Source organism: Scyliorhinus torazame, chromosome 7, assembly GCF_047496885.1.
Source record: "Scyliorhinus torazame isolate Kashiwa2021f chromosome 7, sScyTor2.1, whole genome shotgun sequence".
Taxonomy (NCBI): domain Eukaryota; kingdom Metazoa; phylum Chordata; class Chondrichthyes; order Carcharhiniformes; family Scyliorhinidae; genus Scyliorhinus; species Scyliorhinus torazame.
The window spans coordinates 136051831-136072789 of NC_092713.1; the positions used below are offsets into that span (position 1 = coordinate 136051831).

At 47.3% G+C, this 20959-nt stretch overlaps 1 protein-coding gene across 3 annotated transcripts in view; it reads left to right on the forward strand.

The window, feature by feature from the left end:
• The window catches only part of LOC140426589 (flavin-containing monooxygenase 5-like), a 106505-nt gene extending 89366 nt beyond the window's left edge, over positions 1-17139 (forward strand). For all 3 annotated transcript variants that reach the window (XM_072511537.1, XM_072511538.1, XM_072511536.1), the window contains exons 8-9: positions 945-1017; positions 10808-17139. In XM_072511537.1, coding sequence (XP_072367638.1) covers positions 945-1017; positions 10808-11150 — 416 coding nt within the window. In that variant the 3' untranslated portion in view covers positions 11151-17139. The remainder of the gene's footprint in view (positions 1-944; positions 1018-10807) is intronic.
• Positions 17140-20959: the final 3820 nt, after the last annotated feature.

Genomic DNA, 20959 nt, shown 5'->3' on the forward strand with positions numbered 1-20959 from the left:
GCTGAATAAGAACAATCGTGAGGTGACCATGTTGGCAAACCAAGTAGTCAGTGGCGGTTACTTGTCTTGAATAATACATGCAGAATCCCTCTCTAGCTTGAAGGTCCAGTGGACTGGCAATAGTTAACAACATCTGGAGGGAAATTGAGAGGGAAATAAATGTGATTAATAGAGACTTTGCCAGCAGTCATTGCATCTGCTTTAACTTATTCTTTTTGAGTTGATCAAAGCAAAAGAATGACTTATCTTCCTAAGACTGCCACTCAATCACTAAGTTCCAATTTACCTCAATCTCTTCTCATTTTTCAACTCTTGTTTGTCCCGCACTGTGGGCTTTGGCCCTGCACTCTAGCTTCTTAACTTAAAAATAACCTCTTGGGTGTTATCATGAATTCAAAGCGGGCTCTTTAAGACATTATTAATATCCGCATTTCTATCAACCTCTGGTGATTAAATCACTGATCAAACAGCAAGTTAAAGCATATTAATTATTCTCAAAAATGGCACTGTGCTTTTGTTGTAACTGCATTTACTTTTACAATATTGAAGAGGTAAACCTGATTCAGTATGCGGCACGGTGGCACACTGGTTAGCACTGCTGTCTCACAGCACCAGGGACCTGGGTTTGATTACGCCCTTGGGTAACTGTCTGTGTGGAGTTTGCACTTTCTCCCCGTATCTGCGTGGGTTTCCTCCGGGTGCTCCAGTTTCCTTCCACAGTCCAAAGATGTGTATTTTAGGTGGATTGGCCATGCTAAACTGCCCCTTACAGGTCCAGGGATGTGCAGGTTAGGTTACGGGCATAGGGTGGGGGAATGGGCCTAGGTAAGGTGGTCTTTCTGAGGGCCAGTGTAGACTCAATAGGCCGAATGGCCTCCATCTACACTGTAGGGATTGTCTGGTTTGTGAACAATGGTCTTTTACTTTCGTATTTCATTTTCCAGGTTTGGTTAAACTGCCCTCTGTCAGCACCATGATGGCAGAGATAATGGAGAAGAAAGAAAAAATGGCCAAAAGGTATCATAGTGCATAGATCTTTCAGCATAAAAGCAGGCCATTCCACCCAACAGGTCAATGCCTGAGTTTGTGCTGCACTTGAGCTTCCTGCTATCCTTGTCATGTAACTTTTATTTGCTTCTCCCTCATTTGTTTACCTATCCTCCCTTTAAATTAATCTGCTCTATCTGTCTCAAAAATCCTTGTGGTGATGTGCTCCATATTCTGACCATTCCTTGAGTAAAAACATTGCTCCTGAATTCCCTCTAGGATTTAAGGGTGGCTTTCTTATATTTGTGTCTTCCAGTTTTGGATTCTTCCACAAGTGTACAGGTATTTCCTCATCTATCCCCCATCACATTTTCATAATCTCTATCAGGTCATAAGAACATAGAACATAGAACAGTGCAGCACAGAACAGGCCCTTCGGCCCTCGATGTAGTGCCGAGCATTATCTGAAACCAAGATCAAGCTATCCCACTCCCTGTCATTCTGGTGTGCTCCATGTGCCTATCCAATAACCACTTGAAAGTTCCTAAAGTGTCCAACTCCACTATCACAGCAGGCAGTCCATTCCACACCCTAACCACTCTCTGAGTAAAGAACCTACCTCGGACATCCCTCCTATATCTCCCACCCTGAACCTTATAGCTATGCCCCCTTGTAACAACTATATTCACCCGAGGAAATAGTCTCTGAACGTCCACTCTATCTATCCCCCTCATCATCTTATAAACCTCTATTAAGTCGCCTCTCATCCTCCTCCGCTCCAAAGAGAAAAGCCCTAGCTCCCTCAACCTTTCCTCATAAGACCTATCCTGCAAACCAGGCAGCATCCTGGTAAATCTCCTTTGCACCCTTTCCAATGCTTCCACATCCTTCCTATAGTGAGGTGACCAGAACTGCACACAATACTCCAAATGTGGTCTCACCAGGGTCATGTACAGTTGCAGCATAACCCCGCGGCTCTTAAACTCAAGCCCCCGTTAATAAACGCTAACACCTTCTTCACGGCTCTATCCACTTGAGTGGCAACCTTCAGAGATCTGTGGACATGAACCCCAAGATCTCTCTGTTCCTCCACATTCCTCAGAATCCTGCCGTTGACCCTATAATCCACATTCAAATTTTTTCTACCAAAATGAATCACCTCGCACTTATCAGGGTTAAACTCCATCTGCCATTTTTCAGCCCAGCTCTGCATCCTATCAATGTCTCTTTGCAGCCTACAACAGCCCTCCACCTCATCCACTACTCCACCAATCTTGGTGTCATCAGCAAATTTACTGACCCACCCTTCAGTCCCCTCCTCCAAGTCATTGATAAAAATCACAAATAGCAGAGGACCCAGCACTGATCCCTGTGGTACACCGCTGGTAACTGGTCTCCAGTCTGAAAATTTACCATCCACCACCATCCTCTGTTTTCTATGTGATAGCCAGTTACTTATCCAATTGGCCAAATTTCCCTCTATCCCACACCTCCTTACTTTCTTCATAAGCAGACCATGGGGAACCTTATCAAACGCTTTACTAAAATCCATGTATACGACATCAACTGCTCTACCTTCATCTACACACTTAGTTACCTCCTCAAAGAATTCAATCAAATTTGTGAGGCAAGACTTACCCTTCACGAATTTGTGTTGACTATCCCGGATTAAGCTGCATCTTTCCAAATGGTCATAAATCCTATCCTTCAGGACCTTTTCCATTAACTTACCGACCACCAAAAGACTAACTGGCCTATAATTACCAGGGTCATTCCTATTCCCTTTCCTGAACAGAGGTACAACATTCGCCACTCTCCAGTCCTCTGGCACTATCCCTGTGGACAGTGAGGACCCAAAGATCAAAGCCAAAGGCTCTGCAATCTCATCCCTTGCCTCCCAAAGATATATCCCATCAGGCCCAGGGGACTTGTCGACCCTAGGGTTTTTCAAAATTGCTAATACATCCTTCCTCAGAACATCTACCTCCTCCAGCCTACCCGCCTGTATCGCACTCTCATCCTCAAAAACATGGCCCCTCACCTTGGTGAACACTGAAGAAAAGTATTCATTCAATGCCTCTCCTATTTCTTCTGACTCCATGCACAAGTTCCCACTTGTTCCCACCGGCCCTAACCTCACCCTGGTCATTCTTTTATTTCTGACATAAGAGTAAAAAGCCTTGGGGTTTTCCTTGATCCGACCCGCCAAGGACTTCTCATGCCCCCTCCTAGCTCTCCTAAGCCCTTTTTTTAGCTCATTCCTTGCTACCTTGTAACTCTCAAGCGACCCAACTGAACCTTGTTTTCTCATTCTTACATATGCTTCGTTTTCCTATTGACAAGACATTCAACTCTTTTGTGAACCATGGTTCCCTTACACGGCCATTTCCTCCCTGCCTGACAGGGACATATCTATCAAGGACACGCAGTATTTGTTCCTTGAACAAGCTCCACTTTTCATTTGTGCCTTTCCCTGACAGTTTCTGTTCCCACCTTATGCTCCCTAATTCTTGCCTAATCGCATCATAATTACCCCTCCCCCAATTATAAACCTTGCCCTGCCGTATGGCCCTATCCCTCTCCATTGCAATAGTGAAAGACACCGAATTGTGGTCACTATCTCCATAGTGCTCTCCCACAAACAAATCTAACACTTGGCCCGGTTCATTACCCAGTACCAAATCCAATGTGGCCCCCCCCTCTTGTCGGCCTATCCACATATTGTGTCAGGAAACCCACCTGCACACACTGTACAAAAACTGCCCCATCCGAACTGTTCGACCTATAGAGGTTCCAATCAATATTTGGAAAGTTAAAGTCACCCATGACAACTACCGTGAGACCTCCACACCTATCCATAGTGTGTTTTGGAATTTCTTCCTCCACATCTCTATTACTATTTGGGGGCCTATAGAAAACTCCTAACAACGTGACCGCTCCTTTCCTATTTCTAACTTCGGCCCATATTACCTCAGTAGGCAGATCCCCTTTGAACGGCCTTTCTGCAGCCGTTAAACTATCCTTGATTAACAATGCTACTCCTCCACCTCTTTTACCACCTTCCCGACTCTTACTGAAACATCTATACCCCGGAACTTCCAACAACCATTCCTGTCCCTATTCTAACCATGTCTCCGTAATGGCCACAACATCGTAGTCCCAAGTAGCAATCCACGCTCCAAGTTCACCTACCTTATTCCGGATGCTCCTTGCATTGAAGTAGACACACTTCAACCCACCTTTCTGTCTGCCGGTAGACTCCTGTGACCTTGATACCCTCCTCAGTACCTCACTACTCTCAACACTGGCTTCTGGACCACAGCTCGTTTTCCCATCCCCCTGACAAATCCCCCCCGAAGAGCCGTAGCAAATTTCCCTCCCAGGATATAGGTGCCCCTCTGGTTCAGGTGCAAACCGTCCTGTCTGTACAGGTCCCACCTTCCCCAGAATGTGCTCCAATTGTCCATGTAACTGAAACACTCCTTCCTGCACCATCCCTGCAGCTACGTGTTTATCTGCACTCTCACCCTGTTCCTCACCTCGCTAGCACGCGGCACCGGCAACAAACCAGAGATGACAACGTGGTTTGTCCTGGCTCTCAGCTTCCACCCTAGCTCCTTAAATTCCTGTTTTAAATCCCCGTCCCCTCTTTTACCTATGTTGTTGGTACCGATGTGTACCACGACTTGTGACTGTGCCCCCTCCCACTTAAGGATTCTGAAAACACGGTTGAGACGTCACGGACCCTGGCACCCGGGAGGCAACATACCATCTGTGAGTCTTTCGTTGCCACGGAACCGTCTATCTGTCCCTCTAACTATCGAGTCCCCAATAACTATTGCTCTCCTGCTCTCCCTCTTTCCCTTCTGAGCCACAGGGATGGACTCAGTGCTGGAGATCCATTCACCATGGCTTACCCTGGTAGGTCGTCCCCCTCAAAAGTATCCAAAGCGATATACTTGTTACTGAGGGGAACGACCACAGAGGATACCTGCACTGACTGCTTCCTCCCAGCCCCTCTCACTGTCAACCATCTATCTTGATTCTTCGGAGTAACTACATCCCTGAAGGTACTCTCTATGACCACCTCTGCCTCCCGAATGATCCGAAGTTCATCCAGCTCCAGTTCCCTAATGCAGTTTCTGAGGAGCTGGAGATGGGTGCACTTCCCACAGGTGAAATCAGCAGGGACACTGACGGTGTCCCTCACCTCAAACATTCTGCAGGAGGAACATTGCACTGCCTTCCCTGCCATCCCCTCTAGATAAAACAAGAAAAAGAAAGAAAGAGCTTACCGGTTATTCAGTCTACCCCTTAGGTTAGAGGAGGTGGAAGGGTGGGGGACCCTACAACTGTAGTGTCTAGGGTTTAGGAACTGCCCAACTTAAATACAGGTAAAATGAAACACTTAACCAGCAACCACTGCGCCCCGCACGAGAACAGAAATCAGCTGTTATGGGCCTGCGCAAACAATTTAAATCTTTACCACTTACCCAGCAGTCACTCTGTCCTCACTCCGACCGGATTCAGCTGGAAACTCCCAACAGTAAGTTTTTTAAATATTTACTCCCCTTCTCAGCAGGCACTCACTCAGCAACCACTGCGCCCCGCACATGAACACCTCAGGGAAAAGAAAAACTACTTACCAGTCACCAGCCAATCACTTGACAACAGCGTCTCCACAAACTACTGTCTAGATACAGTGACCGCAATGCACAGATGCAAATTTTCCCTGCAACAGCCAATCAGCAGCTCCACTCTGCTGCCCTCTGCTGGATGAGAACTAGGAGCAGGAGTAGGCCTTCTTGCCCCTCAAGACTGTTCTGTCATTCAATAAGATCATGGCTGATCTTTTTGTGAACTCAGCTGCACTTACCCGCCCCTCACCATAAACCTTAATTCCTTTACTGTTCAAAAATCTATTTATCTTTGTCTTAGAAACATTCAACGAAGTAGCCTCAACTGCTTAACTGGGCAGGGAATTCTACAGATTAATGACCCTTTGGCTAAAGATGTTCCTCCTCAACTCAGTCCTAAATCTGCTCACCCTTATTTTGAGGCTACGCCCCTAGTTCTGGTTTCACCCGCCAGTGGAAGCAACATCCCTGCTTTTATATTTATCTATTCCTTTAATAATTTTATATGTTTCTAAAATATTCCCCCTCATTCTTCAAAATTCCAATAAATATAGTCCCAGTCCATTCAGTCTCTCCCCATAAGCCAATCCTCTCAACTCCGTGATCAACCTAGTGAATCTCCTCTGCTCCCCCTCCAGTGCCAGTACATCCTTTCCGAAGTAAGGAGACCAAAACTGTATACAGTACTCCAGGTGTGGCCTCACCAGCATCCTATACAGCTGCAACATAACCTCCCTGTTTTTAAACTCCATCCCTCTAGCAATAAAGGACAAAATTCCATTTGCCTTCTTAATTACCTGCTGCAACTGCAAACCAACGTTTTGTAATTCATGCACAAGGTCGCCTTCTGTTTTCGAGAGAAAAGAGCCCCAGTCTATTCAGCCATCCCTGATAAGTGCATACGTTTAGTACCAGTAATATTCTTGTGTGCTTTTTTTTTCTTTCTTCAGTATCTCCATATCCTTTTCATAAAATGGAGACCAGACTGCACTAAATGTGATATAAGCAAGGTCCTATAAAAGGTTGATATCACTTCTTTGCTTTACCTTGCTATTGCTATGTATTTTATACATCAGTAGCAAAGATAATTCATTTTATGTCTCATATCGACTCACTGTCTTCATTAAGTTTTACTAAATGTGTTGAGATCTCCATTCCCCCTCTTTTTCTTGTTAATAACAGTGGGACTCAATGAGAACCTTGGAGAATAAATCCTAGCGCATTGGACCTATCAAACTCCCGAGTGGTATACAAGAGTTATTAAAATCCTGGGTGATAACACGAGACCTATTATAGCTCAAGTGTCAAAATAATCCCAATAACAAGCCACTGGAACAATATAATATGAGTCGAAGGCAACTACTGGAAACATCAGTCGCCTTATCAGATGGATGCATTTTGAGTTGGATATATACTATGGAGCAGTGAATAATCAAATTCATTGTACTCTGTGGAATATGGTGTTATGTTGGCAGATTGTGCAAAATAATATTTTCTGTTAGTTACCGGTGTGTGAACGTAGAAAGAAAATATACCAACAGTTTAGTGTTAATTCAATGGGTGTGTCAGCTGAACAATATACTGTGAATGTCTCAGAGTATAAGGGTGGTCATCCAGTTGATCGAAAGGAAGAGTAAGACCAGGGAAAGGAAGTGGACGCCTATCTATCAGAGGAAAGAGGGAGAGTTTGACATCAGTAGAGACAGTACAGGATTGTCAATGGATGTGAAGTTATCTGGCAGGTATTTAAGGGAAGAAAAGCACCAGCAAGACCATGCTCCATAGAGAAGGTGATCCAAAGCCCCAAGACGTGTCGCTCTTGGTGAGGTTCCTCACATAGCACCCATTAAGATTGTGTACCTTAACACAGCTGCTGATACCCTGAACACTCAGGTATACAGAATGGTCACTCATATATGCCTGTTACATCTGATCCACCCATCTTTCTATTTCCCTTCCCATTCCCATCACAGTTCCATGCCATCTGGCTGCCCTCAAATAGAAAGAGTAAATCAACCTAAAATAGTCTCCTCCACAGGGAAAAAGTACTCAGAGATTTAAGTAAGACGGAGAGGAAAGGGAATGATAAGAAAAGAAAAACTGGAAGGGTAGAGTCCGCTCGTACTTGTGTGTTTTACCTGCATCTCGGTGAGGGAAAGAGATGGGAAGTCACATCTGGCTAGGGACGGAGCCGATTTTCAGTACATTGTATCTGTTTCAGTTAAGGGGTGGGTGAATGGTCAGGCCCCTGCCATGACAGAGCCTGTAGGAAGCACTCTGTGGGAAGTTTGGCCCAGGGCAAAACTGATGGTATCTGTCCCATGTGTCTGTTGCATGCATGGGCCAGTCAGGTCAGCATTGAGAGGGGGCTGAGTAACAGGGTAAAAGACCACTCAATGAACAAAGAAAAGTACAGCACAGGTACATGCCTTTCGGCCCCCCAAAGCCTATGCCGATCATGGTGTCCCAACTAAAAAAAAACTACCTTTTGCCCTTACTTGGTCCGTTTCCCTCTATTTTCTCCCTATTCATTATCCATTCAGATGCCTCTTAAATGTTGCGAATGTGCCTGCTTCCACCACATCCTCTGGCAGCGCATTCCAGGCACCCACCACTCTCTGCGCGAAAAATCTACCCTGCACATCTCCCTTAAACTTCTCCTTGAACCTGTGCCCCCTTGTAATTGATTGATTGATTGATTTGATTTATTGTCACATGTACCGAAGTACAGTGAAAAGTATTTTTCTGCGGCCGAGGGAACGTACACAGTACGTACAACATTTCCACCCTTGGAAAAAGCCTCTGACTTTCTATCCACCCTGTTTCTGCCTCTCTGACTTTTGTAGACCTCTATCAGATCTCCCCTCAGCCACCGTCTTTCCAGTGAAAACAATCTTATTTTATTCAATCTCTCCTCATAACCAACACCCTCAAGACCAAGCAACATCCTGGTGAACCTTTTTTGTACTCTCTCAAAGCTTCCACGTCCTTCTGATAATGTGGTGACCAGAACTGCACGCAATACTCCAAATGCAGCCTGAGCAAGGTTTTATACAGCTGCAACATGATTTCCCAACTCCTGTACTCAATGCCCCGGCTAATGAATGCAAGCATGCTGTATGCCTTCTTAATCATCTTGGTCACCTGTATTGCCACTTTTAGGGAACTGTGGATCTGCACGCCCAGATCCCTCTGTATGTTTTATGTTCCTAGGGGTTGTGCCATTTACAGTATAATTCATACCAAGAGTTGATCCTCCAAAATGCATCACCTCGCATTTCTCCATCTGCCATTTTTGTGCCCAACTCTCCAATCTATCTGTATCCTGTAGTATCCTCTGACAATCCTCGGCACTATCAGCAACTCCGCCACCCACATTTTCCTCCAGATCATTTATATATACTACTAACAACCTAGGTTCCAGCATAGGGCAGGATTCTCCGGTCTCCTACGCCAAAATCGCGTTCAGCGATCGGCCGGAGAATCCACGTTGGCGCCATAATTGGGGCAGGTGCCGCATTTGAGATGCTCCACCCCCTCCAAAACAGCGTACTCTAGGAGTACGCCGCACGCCATATGGATGGCCTCAGTACATTACCTGAGGCCCTCCCCCCAATGGGCCGAGTTCCTGGCGGCGTTGGTCACTCGTTGTATTTATTTTCGGAAACTCGACAGTCGGTGGGGGGGAACTGATTCGCGGGCAGGGGGGCTTTGGCAGGGGCTGGGGGCACTGGTGGGGGGTGGTCCGGGGGTGGCTAACCTGGCCAAAGGAGGTCACTATTTGGCAGGCTGGGTCCGTGCTCAGGTGGCGCCATGTTGCATGGACCCGGCAATTCTCCGGCCGTATTGGCAGCTAGAGCCGGGGGCTTTACGCTGCGTGCCTGCTAGCCCCCCACCAGATGGGGGATCGGTTGCCGTTTTGCACTTTTTTCGATTGTAAAACGGCACCGTTCCCACACCGGCATCAGCACTTAGTCTCAGAATCGGAGAATCCAGCCCCTGATACCTGCGGAACATCACTCCCTTTATGCTTTTCACAGGTCAATAGACATTTACGGAGCTCAAACCCCAATGTATCATCAAAAAATCACAAATTTAAATAAAAATGGAAAATTGCTGAAAAGAAGAGACCAATCCGAGTCAAGCTACCTGGTTTAAATTTCAAACCATGTTTGGCAGTTAACTCCAGTCACCATCAACTGGTGCATTCTCTATGGTAATGCCTCGACCAGTCAGAGTCCACTTTCCTACCATTCAGCACTTTCTTCTCATACAGTGTAAATTTGTTGTTTCCCTTGCATTTGGTATTCTTATGATTGTCCTGATGAATGCAAGATGAAAAGCCCCAACATAAAAGTATTTTCTTTCAGCGAATATTCAAGTTCCCTGCTACCAAATGACTATTTTAAAATGGAATGTGATTCATCGGCTTAAATGCTTTCCCCTCCCTGCAGAAACAATAAAAAAAGCTAATCCTTTTGGCTCACCATAAGCACAGCCCTGAGGTAATCTGCTAGTAATAATATAAACACAGGAGAGGATGCAAGATTTTAAAACGGGGATTGGCTTGTATCTAAATATCTTTCTCCTGCTTCAAAGAATCTTGGTGTGTTTTACTACACTAAGGATACTAGATAAAATGCAATAAAGACCCCTAGATCATAGCTCACCAGGTGTACTGCCTTGGAACCTCAACTAATATTTTTCAAAGATCTGAGAAAATATTGATTTCCTTCCCTTGAAACAATTTTTTTAACTCTTAGAATTTCAGGAGTTTGTTACTGTTTATGATCAGGATAATTTCTTAATATTGAGGAGTGTAGCATATGAGGTTTGTGTATGAGCTTCCACAGAGGTCAACTACTGGTAAGTGCACTGCAGGGCGGCAGTGAGTTTGTTGATCTCAAAGAGAGTGGCAGTAGAAACAAATGCTAGTGAAAATATTAACTTCCCAGTGACACTTGGTGGAAAGTATGTCAGAACATTCAGTGAGAAAAGGAGATGAGCTTGGTTGTGATAGATTGCTTGATGCTCACAACAAGAATTTCCACCGCACTGAAGGCTGCCAGCCCCTTGGGATAGTAACGCACTATGAGGTCGTGGCATGCGGGAAAGGTGTGGAAATTCAAGGCAAAGTCAGGAATTTTTAAAGTTGTACATCTCTCTGTCTCCCTCTCTCTAAGGTATGTCAGCTCCCAAAGGCACACTATTCAAGTTGATTACGTACCCTACATGGATGAGTTAGCGGAGCAGATTGGTGTGAAGCCCAACTTGAAGCAGCTCCTCCTCAGTGACCCACAGTTGGCATTTCAGGTTCTTTTTGGCCCCTGCTCGCCATACCAGTTTCGACTGACAGGGCCCGGAAAATGGCCAAAGGCTCGACAGACCATCCTCACACAGTGGGAGCGTATCATCAAACCGACCAAAACCCGTGTGCTCACGAAGAAGCGGCAAGAATCAATGTCAATCCTGCTGAAATTCATGGCTCTGCTGGTTGTCCTTGGTGCTGTTTATCTGTTTCTCTAAATTAGGCAAAAAAGGTTTTCCTGAGGCCCTTATGTTAGCTAATTAACGATAGAGATTTGGATTCTGATTGTTTTTAATCATAGCATTGATTACCTCTCTTGTGCAATACTTTGATTCCAGTAGAATGTGTTCCTGAAGACCCAGTGCCTTAAATGAACCAGGTTTTATATCTGGTTCAGCTGTTGTTTTTGATTTAAGGGACATTTTGCCAAGAATCTGCGTGCCAACTGTGGGTGCTTTACTCTCATGAACAAAATGTTCCATGTGGTGCTAAAATTACTCATTTACAAACTGAATATCCTTTCTATTCATGAGAAATTAACATGCAGAATATTCGGGATGATGAGGATAGCCTGGCTGAGGTGCTTGTGATACGCGCTCCAGGAATAGAAGGGTAGAGAAAACAAGAATGATTTTTACACACTGCCTGATAAATATTTTCCTATTTCTTAAAAAGTTAAACTTAATTCCAGAAGAGGAAGTAAAACACACATCCCACGGATCCTCAACTTGGTTCAGTCAAACAAAGAACAAAGAACAAAGAAATGCACAGCACAGGAACAGGCCCTTCGGCCCTCCAAGCCCATGCCGACCATGCTGCCCGACTAAACTACAATCTTCTACACTTCCTGGGTCCGTATCCCTCTATTCCCATCCTATTCATGTATTTGTCATGATGCCCCTTAAATGCCACTATCGTCCCTGCTTCCACCACCTCCTCCGGTAGCGAGTTCCAGGCACACACTACCCTCTGCGTAAAAAACTTGCCTCGTACATCTACTCTAAACCTTGCCCCTCTCACCATAAACCTATGCCCCCTAGTAATTGACCCCTCTACCCTGGGGAAAAGCCTCTGACTATCCACTCTGTCTATGCCCCTCATAATTTTGTAGACCTCTAACAGGTCTCCCCTCAACCTCCTTCGTTCCACTGAGAACAAACCGAGTTTATTCAACCGCTCCTCATAGCTAATGCCCTCCATACCAGGCAACCTTCTGGTAAATCTCTTCTGCACCCTCTCTAAAACCTCCACATCCTTCTGGTAGTGTGGCGACCAGAATTGAACACTATACTCCAAGTGTGGCCTAACTAAGATTCTATACAGCTGCAACATGACTTGCCAATTCTTATACTCAATGCCCCGGCCAATGAAGGCAAGCATGCCGTATGCCTTCTTGACTACCTTCTCCACCTGTGTTGCCCCTTTCAATGACCCGTGGACCTGTACTCCTAGATCTCTTTGACTTTCAATACTCTTGAGGGTTCTACCATTCACTGTATATTCCCTACCTGCATTAGACCTTCCAAAATGCATTACCTCACATTTGTCCGGATTAAACTCCATCTGCCATCTCTCCGCCCAAGTCTCCAAACAATCTAAATCCTGCTGTATCCTCTGACAGTCCTCATCGCTATCCGCAATTCCACCAACCTTTGTGTCATCTGCAAACTTACTAATCAGACCAGTTACATGTTCCTTCAAATCATTTATATATACTACAAAGAGCAAAGGTCCCAGCACTGATCCCTGTGGAACACCACTGGTCACAGCCCTCCAATTAGAAAAGCATCCTTCCATTGCTACTCTCTGCCTTCTATGACCTAGCCAGTTCTGTATCCACCTTGCCAGCTCACCCCGATCCCGTGTGACTTCACCTTTTGTACTAGTCTACCATGAGGGACCTTGTCAAAGGCCTTACTGAAGTCCATATAGACAACATCCACTGCCCTACCTGCATCAATCATCTTAGTGACCTCCTCGAAAAACTCTATCAAGTTAGTGAGACACGACCTCCCCTTCACAAAACCGTGCTGCCTCTCACTAATACGTCCATTTGCTTCCAAATGGGAGTAGATCCTGTCTCGAAGAATTCTCTCCAGTAATTTCCCTACCACTGAAGTAAGGCTCACCGGCCTGTAGTTCCCGGGATTATCCTTGCTACCCTTCTTAAACAGAGGAACAACATTGACTATTCACCAGTCCTCCGGGACATCCCCTGAAGACAGTGAGGATCCAAAGATTTCTGTCAAGGACTCAGCAATTTTCTCTCCAGCCTCCTTCAGTATTCTGGGGTAGATCCCATCAGGCCCTGGGGACTTATCTACCTTAATATTTTTTAAGACACCCAACACCTCGTCTTTTTGGATCTCAATGTGACCCAGGCTATCTACACACCCTGCTCCAGACTCAACATCTACCAATTTCTTCTCTTTGGTGAATACTGATGCAAAGTATTCATTTAGTACCTCGCCCATTTCCTCTGGCTCCACACATAGATTCCCTTGCCTATCCTTCAGTGGGCCAACCCTTTCCCTGGCTACCCTCTTGCTTTTTATGTACGTGTAAAAAGCCTTGGGATTTTCCTTAACCCTATTTGCCAATGACTTTTCGTGACCCCTTCTAGCCCTCCTGACTCCTTGCTTAAGTTCCTTCCTACTTTCCTTATATTCCATGCAGGCTTCGTCTGTTCCCAGCCTTTTAGCCCTGACAAATGCCTCCTTTTTCTTTTTGACGAGGCCTACAATATCTCTCGTTATCCAAGGTTCCTGAAAATTGCCGTATTTATCCTTCTTCCTCACAGGACATGCCGGTCCTGAATTCCTTTCAACTGCCACTTGAAAGCCTCCCACATGTCAGATGTTGATTTGCCCTCAAACATCCGCCCCCAATCTATGTTCTTCAGTTCCCGCCTAATATTGTTATAATTAGCCCCAATTTAGCACATTCATCCTAGGACCACTCTTATCCTTGTCCACCAGTACTTTAAAACTTACTGAATTGTGGTCACTGTTAACAAAATGCTCCCCTACTGAAACATCTACCACCTGGCCGGGCTCATTCCCCAATTCCAGGTCCAGTACTGCCCCTTCCCTAGTTGGACTGTCTACATATTGTTTTAAGAAGCCCTCCTGGATGCTCCTTACAAACTCTGCCCCGTCTAAGCCCCTGGCACTAAGTAAGTCCCAGTCAATATTGGGGAAGTTGAAGTCTCCCATCACCACAACCCTGTTGTTTTTACTCTTTACCAAAATCTGTCTACCTATCTGATCCTCTATCTCCCGCTGGCTGTTGGGAGGCCTGTAGTAAACCCCCAACATTGTGACTGCACCCTTCTTATTCCCGACCTCTATCCATATAGCCTCACTGCCCTCTGAGGTGTCCTCCCGCAGTACAGCTGTGATATTCTCCCGAACCAGTAGCGCAACTCCGCCTCCCCTTTTACATCCCCCTCTATCCCACCTGAAACATCTAAATCCTGGAACGTTTAGCTGCCAATCCTGTCCTTCCCTCAACCAGGTCTCTGTAAGGCAACAACATCATAGTTCCAAGTACTAATCCAAGCTCTAAGTTCATCTGCCTTACCCGTAATACTTCTTGCATTAAAACATATGCACTTCAGGCCACCAGACCTGCTGTGTTCAGCAACTTCTCCCTGTCTGCTCTGCCTCAGAGCCCCGCTGTCCCTATTCCCTAGTTCTCCCTCAATGCTCTCACCTTCTGACCTATTGCTCCCGTGCCCACGCCCCTGCCATACTAGTTTAAACCCTCCCGTGTGACACTAGCAAACCTCGCGGCCAGGATATTTATGCCTCTCCGGTTTAGATGCAACCCGTCCTTCTTATATAGGTCACACCTGCCCCGGAAGAGCTCCCAGTGGTCCAGATAACGGAAACCCTCCCTCCTACACCAGCTGTTTAGCCACGTGTTTAGCTGCTCTATCTTCCTATTTCTAGCCTCACTGGCATGTGGCACAGGGAGTAATCCTGAGATTACAACCCTCGAGGTCCTGTCTTTTAACTTTCTGCCTAGCTCCCTGAACTCCTGCTGCAGGACCTCATGCCCCTTCCTGCCTATGTCGTTAGTACCAATATGTACAACGACCTCTGCCTGTTTGCCCTCCCCCTTCAGGATGCCCTCTACCCGTTCGGAGACATCCTGGACCCTGGCACCAGGGAGGCAACATACCATCCTGGAGTCTCTTTCACGTCCACAGAAGCGCCTATCTGTGCCCCTGACTATAGAGTCCCCTATTACTATTACTCTTCTGCGCTTTGACCCTCCCTTCTGAACATCAGAGCCAGCCGTGGTGCCACTGCTCTGGCTGCTGCTGTTTTCCCCTGATAGGCTATCCCCCCGACAGTATCCAAAGGGGTATACCTGTTTGAGAGGGGGACAACCACAGGGGATTCCTGCACTGACTGCCTGCCCTTTCTGGTGGTCACCCATTTCTCTGCCTGCACCTTGGGTGTGACCACATTTACATAACTGCGATCTATGACGCTTTCCGCCACCTGCATGCTCCTAAGTGCATCCAATTGATGCTCCAACCGAACCATGCGGTCTGTGAGGAGCTCCAGTTGGGTGCACTTTCTGCAGATGAAGCCATCCGGGACGCTGGAAGTCTCCCGGACCTGCCACATCTCACAGTCAGAGCACTGCACCTCTCGAACTGACATTGCGTCAATTAATTTAAAAAAAATTTTTTTTAATGTTTTAATTTTAAATATATATTTTTTTAAATTTCAAAGTTACTGTTAACTATCTGTTTCATAGTACTAGATTTCTAATAGAAATGCGAAAGCTCAATATAGTACTCTCCGATCTCTGGCTTAGATACCCCTCTAAATTATAATTAAGTAATTATGTTTAATTAGTTACCGAGGCTTAATTTTTTTAATTTAGTGTAGATTCCCAACCAGCCACTCAGGCCACAGCTTTTCTGTGATGTCCCTTCAGTTTCCCCCCGACATACACAATTTGAAAAAGGTATAAAAGTAAAAATGAGTAAAAATCACTTACTTACCTTCTTACCCTCTGAGTGTCTTAGATGTTCTCAGGTTCTCTCCCTGACAGAGACTGATCCTCCTCCTCCGAACGGCTCCCGAAACTAGGCCGCGATCTTTTAAAATCTCTGCTCCGACTCGCAGCTCCCGCGCTTTTTAAATCTCCCGCGCTGTTTTCAGAGTCCCCAGTCGGTAACAATTGCAACCCTGCTCCAAAGATTGGACCACATAATCTAAACAGATAGCCTTGTATGGGTTGAATTTTACAGGGACGTATTGCTCACCCCCATCTCCCGGCCTCCATAGAAAAGCCAGTCACTAGACAAACTACTTTAAAAAATGGCTGCCCCGTAGCAATAATACCCAGAGAGGGCAGCCTCAATTAGCTAATTTTGGGACTTTCGTCCTTCAGGGAATGGAAGTCTTTGCCTTGAGACCACTCTGACTACAGCTGAGTACTCCCAGCAGCACCAGAACTCATTGGTGGCTACTGCTGGGATCTCAAGCAGTCCTCGGGAGAAGGTCCATGGCAACCAGATTTAGAACTGAGTCCTGAGTACGTGGGACGAATCGGCATCCTTCGGGACAGGGCTGGTGGTGGTTTGGATGGGGGGGGGAGAGGGGGTCACAAAGAAGGGAGTAACATCTTTAAGGGGACAGCATACCCCTGATGGGCACAGGCCATTCCCAAATGGAGGTAACCCCTTTCCTTCCTGCCTTTTCACCTGAGATGGTGACGCTGCAAGACTGGCTTCCCTCATTTCATCTTTTCCAGCTGGACATGTTATTGTGTTGGGCATGGAAACAAGCCCTTAATTGATATAACGCCTGCCCTTTTAGGACAGAGATGAGAGGACATTTTTTCTTTGAGGGCTGTATGACTTTGAAACTCTCTGGGGGTGATTCTCCAATATGGAGCCCAGGTGTTCGCGCCATTGTGAACGCCGTCGCGTTTCACGACGGCGCAAACCGGGCCCGGCTACAACCGATTCTAGCCCACACAGGGGGCCAGCATGACGCTGGAGCGGTTCACGCCGCTCCAGCCTCCTTTCGTGATGCCAAATGGGCGCCACGCCAACCCGCGCATGCGCAGTTGGGCCACGCCAACCTGCACATGCGCGGGGGACTTCTTTAGCGCGCTGGCCCCGACTCAACATGATGTCTGCGTTCAGGGGCCGGCCGCGCCAGAATGTAGGCCTGCGGGGGGGGGGGGGGGAGAGGCTGACCCACCGATCGGTGGGCCCCAATCGGGGGCCAGGCCCCATTGGAGCTCTCCCCCCCCCCCCCCTCCCCCAGCCCCGGTGAAGGAGCCGCCCTCCCCACCCCCCCACAGGCCGCACCCCGACCGTTCGTGCAGAGTTCCGGTCGGCAGCGACCAGGGGTGAACCGCGCCGGCGAGACTCTGTCGTATCGGCACGGCCGCTCGGCCCATTCGGGCCGGAGAATCGGCGGGCGATTCCAGCGGCCGGCGCCGCGCCAAACGCGCCGGCGCAAATGGTGCCGATTCTCTGCACCTCGGAGAATCGCGCGCCGGCGTCGTGGCGCGGTTGCGCCGATTTTCCGGCCCAGCGTGGGGCTGGGAGAATCGCGCCCTCTGCGTCAGAAGGCGATGGCGACTGGGTCATTGAAGATTCTTACGCTGGAGGTAGATAGATTCTTGTTGGGCAAGGCAATCATTGAGGATAAATGGGAATGTAGAATTCAAAACACAAACCGATTATCCATGGCCTTACTGAATGGTGGAGCAGGCCCGAGGGGCTGAATGGCCTATTATATGGCTCCTATTATATATGTTTGGTATGTGCAGCTGTTGCTTTACTCACCTACCATTCTAAAGACCCACTCCTCCACCCATCCCTGTAACCCCATCTAACCTAGACATCATTAACACCAAGGAGTAATTTAACATGGCCAATCCACCTAACCTGCACATCTTTGGACCTCCATGTCTCACTGCCTCCTGAGCATGTGCCTGGACAGCCTGCTGGTCCCCTTGCGAATGCAGGACATTTTTCAACTGCCCCCTAAATGGCCTCTAGTGCAACATCTTAGAAACTTAGAGCCTGCGTCTCCCACCTTCTGCCAATATTGACTGTCAGTATTATTTCCAGAGTGACTCGCTCTAGACAAAATGCACCCACACCTTTAAGAGGTGCAGTATAACTTTAAGCGATGCAGGCTAGCTTTGAATGATGCTATCTCACAAGATATTAGCCCTTTGATGTTGCATCCAACCAATTAACAGTACTGTTATTACTAACTGGATGCTAAAATAATTGAAATGACCTAACAGCAGGAAGTGCCTGCATCACACTCTGTGGGCTATTGAATTAATTCCCCTCAATATCAGATTGGTAGCCGTATCTATTTGGAGGTAGTTTCCAGTAGAATCGTGAAGGGTGCATCTGCATCAATGTAGTCACTGACTTTCCATTTTGCTACCTCTTACCCGATCCAGTTGCTTTTTAAATCTCCTGCCCATCTCTCAATTCTCTCTGCACCACCTGCCACTGCACAGTGCAAGAATAGCTCAAACCAAAGTCATAAATAATATTGTATGGGTCCTTCCTGTTTATTTCTTGTTTATTCCCTTAGTTTCTCCTTTCTTTTATCTTTGCTTCACATTTTTGATCCATGGATGATTTACGGACGTGGGTCTTTAAGGCTGCCTATATCTTTAATTCAAGCAGAAGGAAGCAGTGGACTGTGCCTTTAATTCAAACAGATGATTCTAGAGGGCTGTGCTGTTTTAGACTGGTGATTACAGACTGGCTAGTATCAGCAATGACTCAGTTTGATTGATTTGGCTGATGGTCAATGAATTGGCCCAAAAGACAGTGCTGTGCCCGGTAACAGCTAGTGATTGGATCTGATCCCACGGGAATGTTTGCAGAGTCATGAGGTTCCAGTTTAGTTTCAGTTTTGATTCTGAGAGCCAGGATGAAGAGACCTAACTGACTCTCTCCAAAAAAAAATCTAACTAATTCTCTCCATGAGGCCACTTTGAGGGCTTACTCTCCAGCAAGTCTAGGTGTCGTTGTCTTGAGACTGCAGAGACCTGAAGTCAAAACACGAGTTGAAAGCAAGGTTTGGTGTGAAATAAAATGTCTCTACAGAAATATATAGACCTGAAGGCGAACCTTGAGCTGAAGGCCCAGTTTCATAATAAGTAGACTCTCCAGAAAGCCTGCGAGCTGTAAGTGCTCTATTTTCTAACCTGTGGATACCCTGAAGGAATGACTCTGCAAAGAAGACCATTACTACTTGTAAACCAGAGACTTTAATCAGCAAGCTTGCAGTGAAGAAAGTGTGCTAAAGAACCACCATCTGAAGCAACGGCACTTTTGACCTTCATCTGTATTATTTCTACCCCTTTCCACCCCTCCGTGTTTGGCTGTCTTTTGTGTGTGGGTAAAGGGTGGGTCAGTTAAAGGGGTAGTAGGTATTAGCTCGTTGTTATCCAGTGTATTTACTGCGTATTTCATGATAATTCTTGGTATAAATAAACAGTAATTGTATTTCAACTTACAAACCTGGTGATTGTAATTATTGGGCAGCACAGTAGCATAGTGGTTAGCACTATGGCTTCACTGTGCCAGGGTCCCAGGTTCGATTCCCAGCTTGGGTCACTGTCTGTGCGGAGTCTGTACTTCCACCCATGTCTGCATGGGCTTCCTCTGGGTGCTCCCGTTTGCTCCCACAGTCCCGAAAGATGTAATGTTAGGCGAATTGGACATTCTGAATTCTCCCTCTGTGTACCCGAACAGGCGCCGGAATGTGGCGACTAAGGGCTTCATTGCAGTGTTAATGTAAGCCTACTTGTGACAATAAAGATTATTATTATTATTGGGCAGCCAAGGACCAAAGTCATCGGGAATCTTTGTAAGAATTATTGGTTAATTCACTTGTGCTGTGACTCTGGAGCATGTGGGGCTGGAATTGACCACGCACTTGCCCAGGGTGATGTAACAATATTCTCTGTGATTGTAAGTGCTATCACTTCCTGGCACCATAACTATCATCCTCCAATGCCTGCCCGTCATTGTCCAGCTTAATAATAATCCCTCACTTGGTTCCACGCTGACCTACCCAATCAAAGCCAGATCATCTCCATAGCTTTTCTTCCAGCCCCACATAATTACCGCTGGTAAATTTCAAGGATATATGATTGGACTATCCCATTGCTTCATCTACATCATCCGCAGGCATATGGTCAGTTCCACCTCTCAATCTCTCCTGGGCGGGATTCTCCCAGCCCCGCGGCGGGCCGGAGAATCCCCGCGAATGGGCCACGACGCCCCGCGTCGGCATGTGATTCTCCGCAGTGTGGAGAATTGGTGCCATTGGCGTCGGCATGGTTGGCGCAACGCCAGTTGCCGCTCTACACGGCCGGCCCGCCGCTTCTCAGCCTGGATAGGCTGAGCGGCCGTAGGTAAAGAGCCGAGTCCCGCCGGTGCCGTTCTAACCTGCTTTGAGCCGGCGGGACCTCAGCGTGTAAGGGTCGGGTGGCAGCCCGTGGGGGGGATGGGGGGGGGTCCGACCCCCGGGGGGGGGGGGGGGGCTGCGGTGTGGCCTGGCGGGCCTGACGATCGGTGGGCCGGCCCCGGTGGCCCTGCGCTATCTTGCGTCGGAGTCAGCTTGTTGAAGGAGGCAACTGCGCATGCCCGCGTTGGCGCCGGCACCACTGCGCATGCCCGCATTGGCGGCGGCACCACTGCACATGCCCGTATTGGCGCCGGCACCACTGCGCATGTCCTCGTTGCCGCCGGTGCAACTGCGCATGCACGGATCCCGCAGCGCCCAGTTCGCGCCGGGATTTGCAGCTGGAGCGGCACAAACCGCTCCAGCGCCGTGCTGGCCCCCTGGAGGGGCCAGAATTAGACGTGGGAGCGGCCCTTTCACGCCATCGTAAAATGCGACGGCGTTTATGACGGCGTGGACACTCTGCCGCAGGATTAGAGAATCTCACCCCCCATCTTTCTATGTTCTCAGACTTCTTCTGCAGGATTCTCCGTTGGCGGGAT